General features: G+C 50.9%; 9 protein-coding genes across 9 annotated transcripts; 3 read left to right on the top strand and 6 right to left on the bottom strand.

Moving 5' to 3' along the window:
- Positions 1–345: 345 nt before the first annotated feature.
- On the bottom strand, positions 346–2,178 carry LTR84_009845 (uncharacterized protein; the record flags this gene model as incomplete). Its single annotated transcript, XM_064853384.1, has 1 exon — positions 346–2,178. One exon carries the CDS (start codon positions 2,176–2,178, stop codon positions 346–348), a length of 1,833 nt encoding a protein of 610 aa, XP_064709783.1.
- Positions 2,179–2,672: 494 nt separating this feature from the next.
- Positions 2,673–4,430, bottom strand: LTR84_009844 (uncharacterized protein; the record flags this gene model as incomplete). Its single annotated transcript, XM_064853383.1, has 2 exons — positions 2,673–2,925; positions 2,983–4,430. The coding sequence occupies 2 exons, from the start codon at positions 4,428–4,430 to the stop codon at positions 2,673–2,675; spliced, it is 1,701 nt and encodes a 566-aa protein (XP_064709782.1).
- Positions 4,431–4,691: 261 nt separating this feature from the next.
- LTR84_009843 (uncharacterized protein) lies at positions 4,692–5,860 on the bottom strand (the record flags this gene model as incomplete). The annotated part of the gene is made up of 4 exons (XM_064853382.1): positions 4,692–5,028; positions 5,146–5,411; positions 5,473–5,620; positions 5,739–5,860. 4 exons carry the CDS (start codon positions 5,858–5,860, stop codon positions 4,692–4,694), a joined length of 873 nt encoding a protein of 290 aa, XP_064709781.1.
- Positions 5,861–7,121: 1,261 nt separating this feature from the next.
- On the top strand, positions 7,122–8,650 carry LTR84_009842 (uncharacterized protein; the record flags this gene model as incomplete). Its single annotated transcript, XM_064853381.1, has 4 exons — positions 7,122–7,444; positions 7,511–7,605; positions 7,665–8,253; positions 8,326–8,650. The coding sequence occupies 4 exons, from the start codon at positions 7,122–7,124 to the stop codon at positions 8,648–8,650; spliced, it is 1,332 nt and encodes a 443-aa protein (XP_064709780.1).
- Positions 8,651–8,837: 187 nt separating this feature from the next.
- On the bottom strand, positions 8,838–9,908 carry LTR84_009841 (uncharacterized protein; the record flags this gene model as incomplete). Its single annotated transcript, XM_064853380.1, has 4 exons — positions 8,838–9,164; positions 9,218–9,548; positions 9,604–9,772; positions 9,824–9,908. The coding sequence occupies 4 exons, from the start codon at positions 9,906–9,908 to the stop codon at positions 8,838–8,840; spliced, it is 912 nt and encodes a 303-aa protein (XP_064709779.1).
- A 2,086-nt stretch (positions 9,909–11,994) lies between these two features.
- LTR84_009840 (uncharacterized protein) lies at positions 11,995–13,762 on the top strand (the record flags this gene model as incomplete). The annotated part of the gene is made up of 3 exons (XM_064853379.1): positions 11,995–12,165; positions 12,520–12,890; positions 12,943–13,762. The coding sequence occupies 3 exons, from the start codon at positions 11,995–11,997 to the stop codon at positions 13,760–13,762; spliced, it is 1,362 nt and encodes a 453-aa protein (XP_064709778.1).
- Positions 13,763–15,222: 1,460 nt separating this feature from the next.
- Positions 15,223–16,512, top strand: LTR84_009839 (uncharacterized protein; the record flags this gene model as incomplete). The annotated part of the gene is made up of 1 exon (XM_064853378.1): positions 15,223–16,512. One exon carries the CDS (start codon positions 15,223–15,225, stop codon positions 16,510–16,512), a length of 1,290 nt encoding a protein of 429 aa, XP_064709777.1.
- Positions 16,513–16,892: 380 nt separating this feature from the next.
- LTR84_009838 (uncharacterized protein) lies at positions 16,893–18,725 on the bottom strand (the record flags this gene model as incomplete). Its single annotated transcript, XM_064853377.1, has 1 exon — positions 16,893–18,725. The coding sequence occupies one exon, from the start codon at positions 18,723–18,725 to the stop codon at positions 16,893–16,895; it is 1,833 nt and encodes a 610-aa protein (XP_064709776.1).
- A 397-nt stretch (positions 18,726–19,122) lies between these two features.
- Positions 19,123–20,655, bottom strand: LTR84_009837 (uncharacterized protein; the record flags this gene model as incomplete). The annotated part of the gene is made up of 1 exon (XM_064853376.1): positions 19,123–20,655. One exon carries the CDS (start codon positions 20,653–20,655, stop codon positions 19,123–19,125), a length of 1,533 nt encoding a protein of 510 aa, XP_064709775.1.
- Positions 20,656–21,209: the final 554 nt, after the last annotated feature.

Here is a 21,209-nt window from a genome sequence, read left to right as displayed (position 1 = left end):
GCTATCGGCGCACCTTCAGCGCAACATCAATCACGATAAACTCTTGTGAGAGGCAAATGGACCACTAATTACTGGACACTTGATTTCGAGACGAGGCCGTTAACATTGAGTGTAGCCCTTGAGGGATGAAAAGTCCCTCCCACTCCGCTCCCGATTCAGTCAAGCCACGCATCAAGATTTCCATCGGGGTCCTTGTCCTCTTCATGAATCACTTGTCGATATACAGTGACGTGGGGGTTGCATTCCTAACATCTCATCGCAGAAATCTCTCGGTCTCATGTCAGTTCCTCGTAAGAGACGGTGTCGTATATTGGTCATACGATCCCTGCCCTCCTCCTCACGGGCCTAGTTACTATTTAGAACACCATCTGGCAAAGTCCAAATCCTGACATCGCCCTCATCGCCCGTTGAAACAACAACCTCTTCACCGTCAAATCTTCGCTCTTTGTCGCGGCGCACAGCCCAGCAGACATGGTTGATCTCGTACTCATCGTGTGCGGCTTCAAGGAGCGCGACTATGATCCATTTCGTCTTGTGCAGCTTATATGGCTCGACCGATGCCGGGACCGATGATGCTTCTGCGTTGTTGTTGAGGTCGTGCTCTGCTTTTGCTTGAGGGTCCGTCTGAGAAGCGGTTGCGGTGCCATTCATGACGACATCGTCTCCTGCCACATCGTTGGTGTTCTCACCAACAGGCACCTCCTTGTAGACGGCAATGGTGCCATCGCCACCACAGCTGACGACCAAGCCAGTGTTGCGCGACCAGTCGATGGCATAGATACTGCGGACATGTGCTTCGGGCAGGATTGCCTCTTGCGTCCACCGCTCCATGCTACTCATTGGCCGGATCACACTAGGAAGGCGAGAACTGGCAAACCCGGTAGGTGGTGCACCGAGAGATGAGGACACTTGCTGCTTTTTTGCCTTCTCTGCCTCGTTGAGCTCGCGCCGGAACACCCGGATCGTGAGGTCGTCGGAACACGATAGCAGTCGTGGCTCCCAGTTGTTTTCGAACTCCGTTATGGTTGCCTTGTGGTCCTTGAAAGACTGCTTATCATTGACGATATCGAGAGTAGAATAGTTGATGTGAGGTTCCCACTTGATATCCCATACAGTACCCTTGTGGTCGTTGATGACCCCGACGCAGATCCAGTCTCCTTCCTCTTCGACGTCGCGCCATAATCGGATCGTGTCATCGTAGGAGCCACTCGCTAGGATGTCGCGTGATCCGAGGAATTTGTCTTCGTCATCATCGTCATCGTCATCGTCCGCTTCCTGTTCTGTGGATCGGGTTGTACCACCTGAAGCAGGCCCGTCGTCGTCTCCTGCCATGTGAATATCCCCATCATTGTTAGCCACAGCTCCATTGACCAATTTCCGACGTTTCGCCTTCCTCTCACTGCTCCTCATGTTGCCTTTCCTCGCTCCGGAGCACCAGCTGACGCATTTGACGTCGCCCGTATGTTCGGCCAGCACGGCGATGGTCTCCCACTCCTCGGGCTCAACTTCCTCCCAGATCCAGACGGATTTGTCTCTCGAACTCGTAGCCAGCCAGTTGGCAGGATAGTGCGGGGGCGCAAAGGCGATGGATTTGATTTCGGAGTCTGGGCCGGTCAACAGGGTAGAGAAGTGCCATTCTTCGTCTTCCTCATCTTGATCCGCCTCGTCGTTGGTCAGGTCTGTGGCCAGGTCGTCCGTCATGGCGCTGTCGTCACCTGCTGCCTCTGTTACACCGCTGTTGGGATTACCATTGTCTTTTGCCTGCGCTGCATTTCTCTGCTGCCCACTCTCTTCCTCATCACCAGTGCTATCCTTGAATCGCGCCCGTCGGCGATCGTCATTCCACACCCAGACACCAACATTTGCATCAAAGCTGCCCGTGCCTAGGATAACAGGTTTTCTCTCAGACCTCGGACCTCTCGCACCCCGTCCAAAGTCTTTCCAGTCGACGGTACGCACGCTGCGCTTGTGGCCGCCACTGATGGTGGAGACGAGGGAGAAGTCTCGGAGACTCCAGACGTTGACCGTCTTATCTGCTGAGGCGGTCGCCAGGAGCGGGGTGGATGGATCTGGATGGGATGCAGACTGCCATGCGCGTGTCGGATTGGCTGCAGACGCGTGGAGGTTTCTCAAAAGCACCAGCGAAGGCGCTGCTGATGCTTCCCCTGAGTGTGCCATTGGATGAGGGAGGGGGAGGTCCTTGTAGAAGCTCGGTGGCCCTTTTTGGGATGTGAGAAATTTAGAGAGGGCTAGTTTGGAAAAGCTTGTGGGAGATGGGGAAAAGTTATCGATGATCCATCTGGAGGAAAGAATTGAGGATTAGAAATGAACTGTCGTGGAGGTATGCACGGTCGAAAGGCCCTGATAAATTGGTTTCAATCAATAAGACGGGGAACTTTTTCTTTTTCAAGAGTCAAGTCTAAGCGAAAGCTCGGAGTGGTGGTTTGTAACACAGGTGGAATTATTATGGATGATACAATTCCGTAGCGACGAATAAGTGACGTCGGCGGGGCGCTCATGTCCATTTGCCAGAAATGGCCAATCGTCAGGAATGCATTAATTATCAATGCTGGAATTTGTAGTCTTGTTGGGATTTAATTGTACATCTAATCTACACAAACAGCAATGTAGAACCGGGCGGCAAGTGTAGAAGTGGCTCGTTTCCACCATGGCTACCTTCCCAGTCCACGATTCCAGAAGCCCTTTCTCTGAGCGTCCCTCCTGCGTTGCTGGCTGTTCTTCCACCATAGAGCACTACCGGTTCCTACCATCATGCCAAAAAGATGGTCGGTATAAGAGATGGTCCTCGCAGGTCGGAAGAATCCATACAACTGTGACAAGAATAGCAATCCCAAAAGGGTGAGCCCCTCGAGATTGAGTTTCTCGGTCAACTCCTTCGGTAAGAGTATGAGTGAAAACTTGCCCCTGGTAATTGTGTTAGTTATCCCACTGTCTCTCAAGCTAATCACATCAAGTACTTACTCTGCATGGAGGACAAGATACGCAGCGACTACGCCAAACACGCCTCCACTGGCTCCAAGCGTCGTCACTGCAAATACCCTCTGCACGGCATATCGTGTGAGACTAGCAAAGCCTCCAACCAGACCAGATGCGAAGTAAATTGCCAGAAAAGTCCCTCTGCCGACTTCTTCGTGCAACGGGAGTCCGAACATAGCCAAGGGGATCATGTTCATTACCAGATGACCCAGTGTTTGATGACTAAACATGCTCCCCAGTAAGCTCAACGCATAAGGATAGGCGGGGACATTGATGAAATATTTGTTGAGAGCAACCCAGCAGCCAGGCCACCTCCAGGCAAAGAACACTGCGACATTGAGTCCAATGATTGTACTGATCGTTGCCCAGGACAATGAGACATTGGGCATAAATCTTTCCACGTTCTGAGGTCGCTCCCAGTATTGTGAAAGGAAATAGCACCCAGTCGTTAGAACGGAGGCCAGGATGAATGAAGGCAATACTCGCTTCAGGAACGGCATCTGTGTAATTTCAGGCGACTCTTCCGTCATTTTCGTCGATGCTCGATTCCTGGCCTTGAGCCTCCACTTCTCAAACTCATTTGGCGGCCTCACTTCCTGCGCAGAGGTCAGACCTTGGTCCGGTCTCTGTGCAAGGGCTTTGGTCTGCTCCTCCTGTGCTTTGACGGTTTGCTTGTTGATCTGCTCTTCCATTTCCCTTTCTTCCTCCTCTGCACGTGCTATGTTCTCAGCTCGCATGCGATCCAATTCACTGCGACCGTAAACGTCGCCTTTTCGATCACTTAGCTCGGCATGAAAGTGTCCACTTTGAGGACCGCGATATAACCCCAGATCTTGACCTCTCTGCATCAATTCTGAAGGATTGTCTTTCTCTGTGGCTGCTTCTTCTCTTTCAATTCGCGCCATGATGGCTGCATCCTCATCCATGGGGACTGCTTTTCGGAGATACCGTAGTCCAGCATCTACAGCCTCTGGATAATCCTCCAGGTCTTCTTCGAGGTCTCGAGGCAGTGGAAGGTCCAACGTCCCATCGGTGCGCCGGCCGTGCAAGATCCGCAATAGACGATTGCCAACTCTCGTCGGAGGAGCATTACGGCGAAATATGCGATCGAGTTTTGCTGAACTCAGATCACCACTGTCGAACTTTAGCCCTCGCTCGGGCTTGTCACCTGAGCCATAGGGTTTGAGAAGTTGGAGGACAGGAGATGTCCAGAAGCTAGTCCGGAAGGATTGTGAGAAAGCCCTTCGCTGCACACCATGATGAATGGTAGCAAAAGCAGTATTTGAGGGCAGATTGCTAGTACAGAGACGCTTAAGGATCGAGGTGGGTGAAGGGCAGGACCCGGATTGGAATGGTCGAGGGAGTAGCTGGTATGATGAGAAGTGCAGACAACTGCTTGCTGAGCGCAGTACTACCGTTCCGGCATTGTGCATTGCCTTTATCGAGCTCAAACCCGCAAAGAGTCGACCATGTGCAACGACGACGTTGATGACGATTTTATTTTAGACGGAGGTTCTTTGATTGAGACCAAATCATGAGATTGTTTGAATAGTCACGTGATATGAAATGACACCAGCTTTACTTCAAATGACACCCCCTTATGTAATCATTCTCTCGACGCGACAGAACCTCTCTGAAATATCGCCCAGCCAACTGGTGTCGAACCTCCAAAGCCATCATCATCTATTTGAGACTCAATCATAGCTCTTGCCCATATACTTGGCTGCTACATCCTTGTCATGGCCGAATACTAACTTGGCATCAAACAATCGTTGCAATCGTTGTATCATCTTCAGGGACTTGATCCACGCGTTGTGATCTCGAGCTAACCAACCGTGCGGATGACTCAATTCGTAGTTCTCTGCGATGTGGAACTGGTCAGTCGTCCAAATCCAAGTCCCGCTGTTTTCCAGATTCAGCTGCATCACCACCAGGCCTGGTGTATGTCCTGGGCTGTGATGAAGTGTAATACCCTGGTATAGGTCCAGATGGTCCTCCGTGAAGGTGTTCCATTTCAGCTTGTCAAGACTCCTATGAGGTACCCAGGAAGTCAGTGGAATACTCGTCACGAGGGGTGGATAGGGTGGGTTCCTCCCAGGCACGCCAATCTCAAACTTCGAGGTCAGCGAGCAACGAAAGGATACTTACATATAACCAGGTAGGTATACGCCGAGGTCAGCTCCGGTTCCAACCGCCCAACAAGCATGCTTGAACTCCTCTTCATGGACATAAATCGGTACATCCGTGTCCATGAAGTGCTCTAACCCGCCAGCGTGATCAAGATGAAGATGACCAATGACTACAGCCTTGACATCCTTGATGTCATTCCCTGTAGCCTTGATCGCCGCTGGGAGTTTCTGATTCTCGCTGTATACAGTCCGAGGGAAGACATCAGTCAACGGAGCCGGCCATGCCTATGATGGTGGTCAATGAAAGCGGTGACTTGTGAGGACAGTTTGAAGGGGTTCAAGTTACTATCTTCAAGTCCTCCGCACATCCTGTCTCGAACAAAATCAGCCCGACGCCGGGATACTCGATCAGTGCAGCAAGAATAATCAAGTCGCGTCTCTTGTTCTCTGGGTTCTTGTCGCTCACGGTGCTGGTATTTCCGCCACGAAGGAGCCTGATAGGGAATCCCCACCAAGTCAGTTGAGTCCTGAACGTCGACACAGATTCTGTTGTGTATATATCCAACAATGGACAGCCAGTCACATAGAGAGGCTGTTCGAGATCAAACTCACCAACCCTCGTCCGCCTGTAACGTTCCCAAATCAAGAAAGTGCATCTTGGTGCCAGCAGGACATTTGAAAGCAGGCACTCCAGCTTTCGCAAAGAGCGTGGAAAGATCCGATGATGACGCCATAATTGTAGATTCAACTCCAGGAGCGTCTTGATATATTGCGACTTGTTATCACACGGGAAGCTCGAGATGTTGGGAAGCTCTTTCAAAATACATCCATCACTTTTCTCACGAGTATGCTCCGGCTTCCATAGAACTTTAAACCCCTCTTGGTTTTACAAATCAGGATCGTGATGTGTTTCTATCTTAGCTAGCTAGGGAATCGGCACGCTATCCCTCTCCAACCAAGGGAGGGGTAAATTCAGATAACATTAATAAGTATGCTTGGGCGTTCGGCGAAGAGCAACTACTCCAAGTTTAACTAGTGTTCGTACAACGTCCTCATTGCCGAACTCATTCTGAGGCTGCACTAGATGCGGATACTTTGTACCACTACCTCGAGTCGTGTGGGATCTCCGAATCAGAATAGTACCAAGTAGTAAGTCCTTCCATCTCACCGAAGTTACACATCACCGACTCCGAACTAAGGTGTTCGTAGTCTGCGGATTTGCAACAATGTCGACTTTATTAAAGCCAAAAAAGGCCGCTATATTTCGATGTACTCCCGTGAATCCCTACTAAGATCTATTAGATCTGCGCACAAATCTGGAGCGTGGTTTGATGTAGTTACTGCTTACCGCGCAGCTAGCCAGGCACCTCCCACAATAGGTAGGGGTCCTGCTGGTTGTCCAACAAACCAAGCCATCGGCAGCTTGATAACACCTTGATAAGTATTATTTGTACAACAGGAAATAGTTTTCCACCTCCAACCACCAGTAGGTATTCAAACCTCTGCCAATCACAAAGTAAGTGCCGGCACTTCTCCCTACACGAGGTGTTTGTGAAGCTCGCAGCATATTCAAGTCAAAAGTGGGATGGCATGCTTACCATGTCTTGTCTATCAGTACGCTATCTATGAACAGGGATCTCCAGGTTCCAAGGCCTTGGATCAGAAAGCCTGGCAATTCCTGGCCTTCCCCGCATCAATTGGGACTGGGGACGGGTTGCATCATGCACAAGTCTCCGCCTTTGTAGCGGGGAACCGAGAATATTCGAGGTACATAACAACGAGTCTTGTCATTGAGTTCGGCGTGATCGTAAGATCACGGAAATGTAGCTTGATATCGTTGTCGTTGGACCCTCGATTTTACTGATTGTTATCTACGGTTCGGAGATCCTTGCAAAATCAACACACGAAGCGTAGCCTCGTCCCCTGAAAGTCTTCAGCCTCGCCTACCTACTTATCAAATTGAGTTGACCAACGCAGCAAGAGAGCACGGCGATCATGACTGGCTCCGACGACAACAAACAGACTGTCATCTCGCGTGGCATCTTCCACGGCTTACCGACGTTTCCATCCACACCAGCCAACAAAAACCTCACAGCCATCATCACCGGCGCCAATGGGATCTCCGGCTACCACATGTTGAAAGTTCTGGCCGCGGCACCAGAGCGCTGGGGTAAGATCTACTGCCTATCACGCCGGCCGCCGCCCGACTACTTCTTCACGGATCTCGGCGAGGGTGCCAGTCGAGTCGAACATATCTGTGCGGATTTCTTGTCGGAGCCGGCTGAGTTGGCCAAAATCTTAGGGAAGATCGGGACCGTGTGAGTTTTTAAGGATTTAGATTAGGCATGTATTTGGGTTACTGATGTGATTTCCCGCTTCGGCAGGGACTATGCTTTCTTCTTCTCGTATATGCAGCCGGAGCAGAAGGGCAATATTCTGGGCATGTGGTCTAACGCCGACGCGCTCGCCGAGGTCAACTGTAAGCCCACCCTTGGCGGCTTCCGCCCCATTGATACCCTTTCACTGAGACCTGAACAGCTACCCTCCTCCGCAACTTCCTGGGGGCTCTCGAGATCGCATCACTGAAGCCACGCCGTGTGCTTCTCCAGACCGGAGCGAAGCACTACGGATTCCACATGGGACCGGCGACGAGTCCGTCTTTTGAGACAGATGCACGCGTCCTCCTTGAGAACAACTTCTATTATCCGCAGGAAGACATGTTGTTCGACTACTGCAAGCGCAACGGTGCCGAGTGGAATGTCGTGCGTCCATCTTATATCATTGGCGCCGTGCGCGACAATCTGCTGAATCATATGGTTGGGTTGGCGGTCTTTGCGTCTGTTCAGGCTCACCTGGGCCAAAATCTTCCGTTTCCAGGCGATTATACCGCCTGGGACAGGGAGTATTGCCAGAGCTCGGCGATGCTGAATGCGTATCTGGAGGAATGGGCCGTATTGAGTCCGAATACTGGGAATGAAGCTTTCAATGCCCAAGATGGTCTCCCCTTCACCTGGGGCCGCTTCTGGCCGTATTTGGCCAGGTGGTATGGCACGGCTTTTGCACCTCCGGAAACGGATACTACAAAGTACCGGGAGAACGTCTCTCGCCATGATCAGAATCCAAGAGGGTGAGTTTCCCCGTTTACCTCTCCTTCCCGGGGCCTGGTCAAGGAGTGTGGCTAACATGAGCGAACACACAGATACGGACCTCCTGGTGTAACACGTTCCACATTCTCGCTGCTCGAGTGGTCAGAGTCACCCCAGGTTGTCGAAGCTTGGAAGGAGTTGAGCCAGAAACATGGCCTCCTTCTCGACCCATTCCAAGACCGGGCGAAGATCTTTGGTATGACTGATAGTGCCGTGATTGGTGGGTGGGCGTTGTCCCTGAGTGTGCGAAAGGCAAGGAAGCTTGGATTTCTAGGGAATGTCGACTCATATGAAAGTGCCTTTCATTGCCTCAAGGATCTTGCCAGGTTGAAGGTCTCCCCCCCACTATCAACGCAAGAATTTGAGGAGGTTGTTTAATTGAGCGATAGCCCAAAGAAACTAATATGTAGTGGTCAGCTGTCTCACAAACGAGAGCAGCACTCAGGATTATGTACAGTCCATTAAAAATACAATATGTGCACATTACATGTGCAACTTTGCGTCAAAATCATGCTTTGCTGTCTCTGGAAATGGATAATGTTTTAACTTTTAACATGTTTCAAACTTACTCTTTGAATTCGAGTGTATCTCCTCCACAACCTGAAATGTTGTTGAAATACCAAAGGTGGTCGTCGATACTGTTCCCCAGGGTCCCCTGGTTTCCCTTGAAGTTGACGACGCCACTCGAGACCTGTATATCATTCGACGTGACAGCGACGCCAGTGGCCGAAGTGACCCAATATTCGGGCGAGACGTGTGCAAAGCCAAATGCATAGCCAGGAAGTTTAGGGACAACGTCCTGCGCATGAGTGACGCGGAAGTTGGCAGATGTTTGTCCGGTGATAAATGTTGCTAGTAAGCGATTGCCTACCATTGGCGATCCGTATGTGAACTATCAGTGTAAGTTAGCAAAATGGATTGTGGCAATGTCTGCATGAGCAATACCAGATCGATCGTGTAACCACCCTTCCTCAGGTCAGCAGCGGCAAGTGTGGCAAGCGCACCACCCAGAGAGTGGCCAGTCGATACGATTTTATAGTTGGGATATGCGACACGTGCGCCCTCAACGGCACCCTGGACAATAGATCTAACGCTCTGCCAAGATTCAAGGAATCCAGCATGTGCGGAACAACCAGTGCAAATCGACCAAGGTACCAAGGCAAAATTAATGTCTGCGATGAAGTTTCGAACGCTCCGAGAACCCCTGAAAGATATAACTATCAATCCGTTGGTATGATCTAGGGCAACGTAGCCAGTAGCATCGGATATGCCAACGCTTTGGAGAAAGTCAGTGTTTGTGGGAAATGCGTTGGCTCAGGGGATATAATTACTCCTGAAATTCAAGGACAGATTGTGCACCGGCAGTTTGCACCAGTGGACAGTTTCCTGCCTCGCAAGTGATAGCTGTTGTTGAACCCGGTGAGTTATTTGCCGGGCAGTATGCTGCTGCCGCATACTGTTCATAGAAGGAAAGCTGGTCTAATAGAGTCTGGGAGACCGCTGCTTGGGTCAGTCTAACAGTTGAAAGAGGGTACTGAATGTGTTACATACCTCTGGACTCGATTGCTAGGGGTAGAGCAGCAATTGGGCTCAAAAGAAAGGAAATGAGTATGGTAAGAATGAAAAGGGATGCCATATCGATATTGACCAAATGTTAGTGCTAGTAAGATGAGCAGTGAAAAGAGCAGTGAAAAGAGCGACGAGATGTTAGAATGAGTGGACGTCCAGCAAGGGGACAAGTTTCAAAAGATGGTCAGAAATGAGTGGCAATGTTTGAAGCAATGATTGTTTGGATGAAAGCTCAGGAACATCTTGAGGCATCGAAGGCGGCCTCCTGGTTCATATAGTGTATAGTGATAGAATACTATCACCCCCAGATTTTCCCCCAAGCTGGAGAAAGGAAGATATCAAGGATGTCCTGGTCTCGACTCAAGACTATCGAGTATACTTCCCCACGAACACAACACATTTCCTCCGAGCTAATGCAGGAGTGTTGCTTCTTTCCGAAGCATATCTCGACAGGCTGGCGGAGCTGCATGAAGATGCTGGCAATGTAATCTTGGAGATGTCAACAATGGCTCGTCAGCTTCCGGATCCAGCGAACTCAGTGTTAGCAGAAACGGACTTGCACATCCCCTTGCAGTAAATGAGCCGCGCAAGATCAGCGTGATGAAGCTTTTTGACCTCGGCCAACAGAAATGCAGAGGTGAAGAATGCAAGCATATGATCGAGAGCCGACCCGTGGCATGGTCGCGAAGGGAAGTGTTGGATGAGAACGCGTCTTGTGATGGAAAGCGGCGCGAGGCGAAATGAGTTGCGGAGGTTTTGGCGACAAATCAAAAGTGGCAGGAGCTATTGGTTCTTGGGATCCCTCCTACCTAGGACCAGAATGGATTAGGCACAACTCTGGGGGAGGGCACACCTAATGGGCGGGTATCGTGCTCCTCCCACCCCGGGCATGAAGAGTATTTAGCTGAAAGCCGCTTTTGGGGGGAAGGGAGGCTGAGTTGCGAATTCTGACATCCGTTGTCCATTTCCTTGCCTTGTTCTTCACCAGTGATTCATGCTTACAGCACTTTTCTCACACATCTCGAAGTTGACCTCATCGAGAAATCGTCTCAAGAGAATAGCTCATCCGCGCTCCACGCGTGTCAGGCTGTCAGCACGCTGAACACCGAGGTCCTGGTAACCATGTTTCTGGAGTTCTAGTCCCTGAACCCCCAAAGCATAGGACACCTACCGTGCGGCTCACCCTTGCTCGGTTAATCGCCAACCGACCGGGCCTACACCCAGAATAGGCATGATTTATTCAATAAACGTTTTCGGATGAGATTTGATCGACTTACCAAGTACGAACACTGTCGATACTTGACTGTGGGCTAGATGTGAAGAAGCGCACGTACGAAGCACTAGGGAAGACTAATGTCTTAGAATTCTCTTTACGGAGAGCAGTGTTGATTTGTAGGTGAGCACTGAGGAAATGCCAGGACTCGAGGAATACCAGTCTGTGATCACCTTTGCCAATGTTGCTTGACCATGGGATCTATCAGCCTCTCTTGACACGACCCAGAGGCTACCTCGGTACCCTGCAAATTCTTCCCAGCTAGAGGTTCGGGTTGGATTCCCTCTCGGTTACGAGTCATCAGCCAAACTGATACCTTTTTAATCTGACGCAACGCAACGATGGGGAATTCTAGCTCTTCATGGCGTCCCATCTCACTGCAAACCAAGTTTGAACGTTGTCTGCCATCATACTGCACTTCGACCATCCAATTGCCAAGTCATGCAGATTATGCAGATTGTTCAGCATCCTGTTCCAAGCAACCCAAAAGGAAATGAATCTAACTTGAAAGGGATATGTCTAACTGAAAAGGCCCTCAGTTATCTAAGATGCATCGTGCATAACCAATGATATCTATCACGGAAGAAATGCTCTGCCAGAGCTATAACAGAAGCTAAACTTGACGAGGCTCACATTTGATGACGATGATACTAAGTACAATATAACTCGTCTATATTTACGGATTTCGTTTTACCATCACCTGCCTGCAATAACAATTTGATATCCATCTTAACCTAACTCAGATTAGCGCTATCACGAGATTCGCAGCTGACCTCCAACAAAAGCCAACAATCGGAATCAGACCTTGTGAATATTCCAGCATCAGAATCTCTGCATAGTCTACGTTATTTTCCATTCAGAGAACAACATTCATACGACAATGGACAATCATGAGCCAGAAAAGCTCTTCCACTTTGTGACAATTCGTGACCCGTCGACGAAAACAAGGCGAGGGCCCGATATGAGACTTTCCCAAGCGAGATCTCATGCTGCCAGAATAACGCACATGCGGAAACGAAAGAAGAACCAAAAGTCGAACGATGAGTATCAGGTTAGTGATCGTGCCTGCAAGCTGGGGTTATGGCCCTTTCGGCGGTCATTATTCGTCTAACTTGATAAAGTCCGAGTACTCACCAAGCCCGCTATCACTCCTTGGACAGCACAAGGTGGACCCATTTGAATCATACCCAACTGGGCCGCTCCCACCATATCTACGAAATTGTCTGGAATATGGTGAGCTGTGCACTTAATCCGTTCGGCCTCAGTGGGTAGGGAACTGACAGATGCAGTGTACGAATGCGTACATCCGAGTCTAATATCGTCAACTCGTGACTCAGATGTCTCAACAATAAAGGTCTCCTGGAGACGGCTTGGCCTCGAGTGGCCTCTCATGTATCACCTTCAGGTTGCTGGGGCTGCAAATCTCGTCAGGGCAGATGCTAGAAATCCACAATTACCTAACGATGTAGAGATTCTTCGACTAAAACATCAGGCTCAGGGCTTGGCACTGTTGATGAACGCGCTGCAAAACCTGACAGGACCAGCCTCAGATGCTCTTCTCATGGCCATGGTCATGGCGGGTATGCTGACAGACCCATCTCCCTCGCAAATCCCGGAGATGTATCGGGGATCGCCACTGGCTAGAGCTCAGCATCTCCATATCTACGCAAGGTTAACGCTGGTCCCAGCAACAATGCGCACCATGTTAGAGTCGGTAGGTAAGAGAGGTGGCATTTCAAATATTCATGATTACGGAATGACGTCTATTCTTCAGTTGTTAGTCTCCCCATCACTCTTTCTGGACTTCATTGACACGCGCTGTTTCCAGCGCCGATTTACAAGCTAGCTCGCGTGTAGGAATACCTCCAGCCTTCCAATGGGTGTATCCAAACTCCACCAGCTTGTGTTCAAGGCAACCTGACCTCGATGAGGTAGCGGTCAATATGTTGGCAGTAATCGGGACCGGATTTGGCCATCGCGAGTTCATCGACCAGGATCTTGCACGCGCATTGGAAGGAGCAGGAGACGTTACAGTTGCTTTGGACTCCTTTCAGCGTCAGAAGTCGAATGGCTATACTCTCATCGACATCGTGGATGTTGCCAACGAGACACAACACAAGCTATTATGCACGATAAACATACCCTCGGCCGAGGCAACCCATGATCTTTGTTTGCGGGAGATCTGTCAGTGGGCCGCTCTCATCTACAACGACATGGTAGTTTTCCCGCTACCTGCAACAACGGGGAACAAGCCAAGGCTCTCCAAAGGCTTACGGTCTGCGCTCGAGAGCTATGAAATACTTAGTAGCAAGTCCACCAGTCTAGCCGGACAGGTGGTGAAGACTGTCGACCATTCTGATTTCATCCTCTGGGCATTGATGCTTGGGGCTATGGCAGCATCTTCGACAGTAAACACCACGTGGTATGTACAGAAGCTTGGACATTATCTTTCGCAGTCGCCGTACAGACATACATGGTCGGACTTCCGCAAACTGATGTTGACGTACCTCTGGTGGAGCTATATTCTTGACGAACCCGGGGAGAGGCTGTGGTGGGAGGGACAACTAGCAAGCGAATCACTCGACTCGACTGGTGTGGATTTTCACCAGTACGAGTACGCCAGTCACCCTATTGATCATTGCCAGTGATTTACTCTTGGTAATAACCAAATTCCGGCCCCCAGCCCCAACTCTCCAGAGCGCTGGAAAGATTGACCACATTTGACTGGTTGGAAACCTCACCTGAACGCGGTTGGAGTAGCCCTCGAGATGGCGGTGACCGCCTCCTCAATCTTATCCACAAAGGCGTCTGGCTGACTGAGAAAAGGTGAATGCCCCGCAGTGCAACACAATTCGTACACTTCTACTCCTGATTGTTTTACCATGTCCTTTTGGAGCCACAGAGGAAGAGCCTGGTCATTTTCGCAGTACAGATAGCTGACAGGAATCTCAAGATGAGCTACTCTAGTCAGCGGTGTCTTCTGTGCGATCGCAGTGTGATGGTCCAATTTGGAAGTCCAGAACTGTTGCTCTGACGGCGACAGATCGTTGTAGAAGACGTGCCCAGGATTGATCGGATTGCAACGCCCGTCGGCCTGGACGACATGATTGAAATCAGCCATGACACCAGTGGGGACTATATTCGACATACCTCGGCCTTGATGAAAGGAGCAAGTTCTCCCCCAAGTGCTGTACAAAGATGATGTCCCAGCGGCAAAATGAATGCGCAGACATACAGCAAGCCGACAACTCCACCCTGCAATCCACGCTTTGATCTCTCAACCCACCCCAAACCAGCTGCAGCTTGTGATCCGACCAAACCACCATAGGAGTGCATGACAATGAAGACTTCGAGACCGTCCTCGACTAATAACTCCAGCTCATCTCGCACCCGGGAAGCATCGTCGTACAGGGTCACGGTTGGGGAATCGGCACCAGTCGACGGCTGCTGCGGGCATATGACAGTATATCCCAGTGCTTCAAACCGCTTTCTCGCGGCTTTGAAGTGCTGGGGACTATGCCATGCCCCGTGCAGAATATATATCAGCGGCTTGGATGCCATCAGAAAAATTTCAAGATTTCCTCGCTATCAAAGAAGGACAAGGACTTGAGACTGGTGTATTTGTGGCTGTAGATATTTATATGCTGAACCCTACTTCATGCTCGAAAGAAAGACAGCTCGAGAAAACAAGCCCATGTCCGCCACACCGGTCCAACATTCCCATCTGATGAGCAAACCCACCGAGGCTGAATGATAGGTCGACTGCTCGTTCAGATCACGTGCGATGGATTTGGGTTGCATTAAGCTCTACACTTCTCTTCCTTCAGCTTTCAGGCGTTCCAAGGTACGATTTCTCTACCACCTGCGTCGAGACGTCTGTGCGCTTGAACCTTCACCAGTTCTCCTCGGAAATCATCATTGGAGAGCTGCCTAAAGCAGATGTCTCGGTCTGAACTCACTGGGTTCTTGCCCGTAACCTGAGTTTAAGGCGCCTGGTGCAACTCTCCGTCTTAAATCAAAGTGATGGCCTCCAAAGGTTTCATCGTCTTGCTAGCTCACACACAGTCCTTCCATACCTCACAATTAGAAGTGTAGTGAAATCGCAAAGATGAGACGCAACTTTCGAAAGGCATATCACAACAAGTCAAAGACCGGCTGTAGAACCTGCAGGTCGCGACGTGTCAAATGTGACGAAGCGAAGCCGACCTGCAATCGATGCAAGTCGGCAGGGCAGTTGTGTGCTGGGTACGAGCCGCCAAAGATATGGCTATTTCAACCGACTTCCAATACAGCTCTTGTAACGAATCAACAAGAGCGGAGAGCAATCCAATTCTTCCAGGAACAAACAAGTCCCATTCTTGCGGCTTTCTCAAAGTTCACACTGCGCTTCTGGGAACAATTCATCTTACGTATGGCTCATGCAGAACCAGCAGTCCGGCACATGATGATCGCACTTGCGACTCGGCAGGAAGCGGCGAGTTGCTCGCCTGATGAGCTGTACAGTCTCTCTCGTTTACGGTCACATGCATTCTCCGAAGCGCTTCATTTATTGGTCCGACCACAACCTCAAATTAGCACACTTGCAGTGTTGATGTCCTGCCTTTTCATGGTCGGATATGAAGCGTTCGAGGATCCAATGGAGATGACGACGGCAAGTGTGAAACATCTTGGAGCTGGACTTCGCATACTCGAGGATCAATCAACAATGGCTGCTCTGCCTGCGACCGACTCTCATAACGAAGCTGTCCATGTCTACCTCCAACCAATGTATCTACAGCTTGAAATGATGCTCTCTATGTTGAACACACCAATAGTGACCCACTGCCGGGGAGACTTGAACGACGATCTAGAAAGACCTCGTCTTCCAAGTCACTTTCCGCATTTAGTGGCTGCACGAGATGCCTTCTACAAGATCCTGCGATGGCATTTTGTGTTTCGGGCTCAAGGAGCAAATGAGTGGACACCTCACAGCGCGGCATTCATCACTGTCCGATCACTCTTTCTGGACTGGCACAGACTTATAATGATGTACAATGATACGCTGCCCTTGACTGATTTACCACAAAGGCGCGGCCTACTCAGCATGGTCTCACATTGGCGCACGTATATGGTGGCATTGCTGCATTCTGCAGACATGGAACCAGGTGCTGTCGCTCGTAACGGTTCTCCGTATCTACCCCATGGTGGCCGCCTGAAAACCAGTCTAGTCAACTTGATGCATCCAGATCACGTCAAAATGACCTTTATTGTGGACCAGCAGACGCTGCCAATGTTGGAAATCTGTGACTGGAGTGATTCTGGCGTATTGTGTGATCCTGCACTGAAAATCTGGCCCACCGCCGTGGTTAGAAAACTCGCCGACGGGCGAGGCTTTGTTCAACTGGTACTTTCGGCTTGATCCTCGAACCAACTACTTTCCTGCTGTTCTTGTCACCGAGTTTAGGATGATCGCCTGCTTGGATACACACATACGCCTGAAAATACAGGTAAACCTTTCTTCGGAATTATCCGAATGGACATCTATGTTTTTGACTTCTCATGGTGCACTCGTTCTGACGAACTGGCTCTAGGAGGACCTATTCCAACCAGGTTTCATATTGGTTCGATTTCACTGTCAGCCAGGTGCATATGTCTCTCAACGACCTCATTTTCCAGCAAAATCAGGACACGATATAGTCTCAAGCCAGCTTGATGCTAATCCCCACCATATACCGAGTATGGTGGAAGTGACCGCCCTTGCAGTCCATTCCGTATGAAATCCCACCCACAACCGCCGTCCTACCATCGTCTTCTGTTCCCGTCGAGACGATAGTCGTAACGGGCATCGGGATCATCTTCAGGATCTTCACCTTCGTCTGAATCATCCCCATCATCCCCATCCTGATCGAGACCTGGAGGTCCATCGGCAGGCCCTTCGATTTCACCCCCAACATGCCCACCACAAGGGAACATCCCTCGTCCTCCCATTACCGGAATACCTATAATCGCCGGCATCCCACCGAAACCTCCCATACCTCCCATGCCTCCCATTGCACGAGGTCCCATCCCCATAGGTCCAATCACACCGACTGGCATCCCACCGAGACCACCCATATGTGGCCCACCCATTCTAATGAAACCAGCCCTTCCTGGCGGACCCATCCCAGGTGGCACTCTACCAAAGCCTCCCATACCTAGTTGACCCATCCCTCCGGGCCCTCCTATACCCATAGGTCCCATGCCAGGTGGCATGCCACCAAACTCTCTCATACCTTGTCCACCCATACCAGGAGGGCCTTGGAGAGGCGGTCCCCTGGGCAAGTCGTCTTCAGAGTCAGACTCGTCACCGCCAGGAGGAGAACGAGGACGACCCCCTCCCAACAAAACACGGGTGCGACCACCTAAACCACCACCATGCCGAGCACCTAGCCTGCCAGCATCTCGACCTGTGCGCCCAATGGGACCATCGCGCCTTGAATCATAGTCAAAGTGCTCCTGGTAATGATAAGAACCATCATCGCCACGGTGCTCGCGAACACGGCGGAATGGCTGGAAATGCGGATCGTCACGCATGCGTCGCATTTCGTGATCCATTTCGCGCACCCAATCCGGCACGTCGAGCCCTCGGTCTCTGCCACCCCATCCTCCTCGGATCCTGGCGAGGGAGGCTGCAGACGTGGCCTTTTCAAGCTCTCGCTGCCGCCTCGCCTCGATCCTCGATCGGAAGGCGTTGGCGAAGCGCACGCGGTCGTGCTGCATGGCTTCGTTGGTGAGGAACCCTACCGTCGGTGGCAGCTGTGACAGTGTAGTCTTTGCACTTTCTGCGCCTTGTTTGAAGGCTGCGTGCTCGGCAGCTTGAGTGTTTCTCGGCTCCACTGACTCACTCCTGGTGTCTGGAATTTCTGATGCGCCGAGACTGGTTAGACCGGTTTCCCTTTTGGAATTCTTGTCACCGGAGGTGCTGACAGTATCAAATTGAGGTACTCGGCCCGTGTTCACAAGAATCGCCGACATGCTCTTGACTCGTGCAAGGCCTCTCTTGAGCCTTGATGTTGGTCGATCGCCAACATCTTCGCAGTCTGGGAGATCACTGTCCTGTAGAGCCACAGGGGATTTCGAATTGATTCGTGGCGATTTGCGTGTCCCACCTGTGGGAGTCGTCGACAAGTAATGCGATTTGTCAACTTCCGGACCCACGACTTCTCCTCCTCTAAATGATGTATCGGTTGCCGCATTCCGCTTCTGTGGCTTCGGAAAGTCCTCTGTGAAGTGTTTATGGTGTTGATCAGGATCTCTCACAGCCCTCGACAAGTCATCGCATGTCTGCTTGTGGAAAAATTTTGCAGTTCGTTTGGCGAGGCGCTTGCGTTGCTGGCGACCGCTGTTTGGCTGTTTTGGAGGATCAGTATTGGGCACAATCCCTGCGGGCATTTGCAGACCAGAAATCGTGGAAGGATTTTGGTCGTCAGACCTCGAATGTTTCGACGTGAACCGGTGCAAGGAAGGATCAAGTTTACTCTCCTCGAAGTTAATATCCAACGCGGTTGATCCGGTCGGGATTTCCCCGTGTTCGCCCCCTTTGCGACCACCGTGCCTGGGCGGTGGTATGTCCGTTGTCCGGAGGGCATACATTTTGAGGGAATCGAGACGGATATGATATGATGGGTTTGAGTATGAGACGAAGCATGGATTGTGTTTGATGGGTTTCTGGCAAAGGCTGAGATGGGAAGAGATCTGAAGAAATGGAGGGTTGGATCATGAAGGCTAACAGGGAACTGATTATATACCAAGGAAAAGGAAGGATCAGGCAGCGAACATCTCAGAAGAGTGACAACTTCAATCGCATGATCGTGAAGTTATATGAATCATGGGTACACAATGAAGGAATATGTCGGCTTCAGAGTTGCCTAAAAGCTCCAAAGGAGTAAAGAGTAACCGGTGGTTTAGCTCTTCGATGTGAAGTCGACTTATTGTCACATAACTCATTGCTCATCATTAAACCCTCATTCCACGCAGCGGACTGCCTCACTTAAACGCTGATTGTCTTAAAAACACCAAATCCTGTGCCACCCGTGACCATGACAGTGCCAGGCATCTGCGGATGCCAGTGCAACTCCTTCCCATCTTCGACGTGGTGGATGAACAACAGCTGCGGCGGCACCTTCTCAGCACCCTCACCCAGCCCCATGCCCGCTTCCTTGCCGTATTCCTCGTCATCGAGCTCGACCGCTAGATCCCACAAGGTCGTCGTGTTGTCCGCACACGCCACCGCGACCACACTGTCGTCACTGGGATGCCACTCGATCGAGGTGATGGGTTTCTTGTGAAAGTGGAAGTCTGCCACGGGACTGGGCCGTAGCTGTGCATCAGCCGCTCCACCTCCGCCACTCTGAGGCTTCCACTGCCGCAAGTCCCACACGGCCCAGCGTCCGTCGTCGGCGCCCGTGGCCAGCAAGTGGAAAGTCTGGGAAGACCACGACATGACATTGACGTCCGTGTCGCTGATTTTGACGTCGACCGCGGGTTTGCGGCTCTTGCTGCGCACGTCCCAGACCTTGACTGTGCCGTCGGAGCTGGCGGACGCAAACACGAATTTCTCGTTCGGCGACCACTGCAGTTCTTCCACGGCGTCGGTGTGTCCGACGAACGGCCGCGTGTCTGTCACCCACCCGCCGCCTTCGGTGCGTTGTGTGTTGAAAATCTGGCCTGCGTTGTCGCCGGAGAGTAACCGCCCGTGCGGGTGGGATGATGCTGGCGCCCAGTCTAAGGCATAACCTTCGGTCTTGTGCATGCGCAGTGTGCTGAGAGGTTTGGAGGCGTTGGGCGGGAGGGTGAAGCCTGGGGTCGAGAGGGATTGAAGGTATGGTGATACATCGTGAATGAGGATCTGGCCGTTTTCGAGCGAGGCTGCTGTGAGTGTTTGTGGGATTTGACTGAGGTCGCTTGATGTGGAGGAGGGCTGGAATGCGCGTATTCTGTTTGTGGTGCTTGGGAGTGGTATGGACCTGTATTCCAGCACTGGATCTGAAGCGTCATCATCGTCGTCACTGTCACTCTCCGAGTCTGTCTGGTCCCCTCGGTCCATCTTGGAGAGACTACTTAGTCGCAAGACGTACAGCTCATTCTCCTTTGCGCGTGCCGATTCTGCTTGAGTGCCCCCCACCGCATATAATGTTCTGGGGTATTGCTTCCGCTGGTTTCCCAGGTTGTCTGGTACGATATCGAATGACAAGCATGGCCATGTCGTTGACATGACATGTAACATCTCATAAGTGGAGGGATCTGGCGTCAAAGACATGCCTGGTTGTAGTATTGACCGACCCGGTATGAACGTTTGTTCTTTTGAATCAATGTCCATGGCATCTTTTGACTCCTCAGCCTCTCTTTCCGCATCTGGCCTTCCATCAACACCAGCCTCCATTACCTCGTCTTCGGAGTCGAATTCATCCTCGTAGGGGTCCTCGTAATCGATCGCAGGCTCGTCATCGTGGCCAGTCTCTGGACGTTGGCCTCCTTTGAGCGCCTCAACAGACTCGTCGTCATCTGCTGTTCGTTTCGACATGTTCAGAAGGGTGATGCCTCGTCTATACTATGAGTCGAATTTCTCGAGTGTGTACATGTGGAGCGCAGGAGGGGATGTTGCTGCGGGCAAAAATTATTTCACTCCAATGCGATAAGAGGAATATTCAAGTGATCGACGTTATCAGCACGTGTGGAGATGTTGGCGCAGCCTTGCGCAGCCTTGTATCCTCGACACGGCCGACAATCTACTACCACCACCCAAAAAGCATCTACCTATGACTGTGCGCAGACTGCAAATCATATCGAAAACAGATATGCTCCATTCTGCATATAGAGTCAAGCTGCTGTAGTTTTCAGAACCAATTCTGGTTGCGAGGATATCTTTAGAAGGCTTAATGAGCATTATCGTAGTTGACAACTGCAATGAACTTTGTTTGATGAATACACACGAGGAGAGTCCGAAGAGATGTTGATTATTGAGCTGTGGTTGTTGTTGAAGCTGGAAAGCAAAACAAACTTCGACCTGTAGGCATTAAACACGATCAATGCTTGAAAAGAGCTGGCATGTAGGGTCATGAGCAAGACTGCGACGAA

Source organism: Exophiala bonariae (genome assembly GCF_035927105.1).
Source record: "Exophiala bonariae strain CCFEE 5792 chromosome Unknown scaffold_4, whole genome shotgun sequence".
NCBI classification, from domain to species: domain Eukaryota; kingdom Fungi; phylum Ascomycota; class Eurotiomycetes; order Chaetothyriales; family Herpotrichiellaceae; genus Exophiala; species Exophiala bonariae.
Note: the sequence above shows the minus strand (reverse complement) of the source record. Positions and strands in the feature narration are given on the sequence as shown.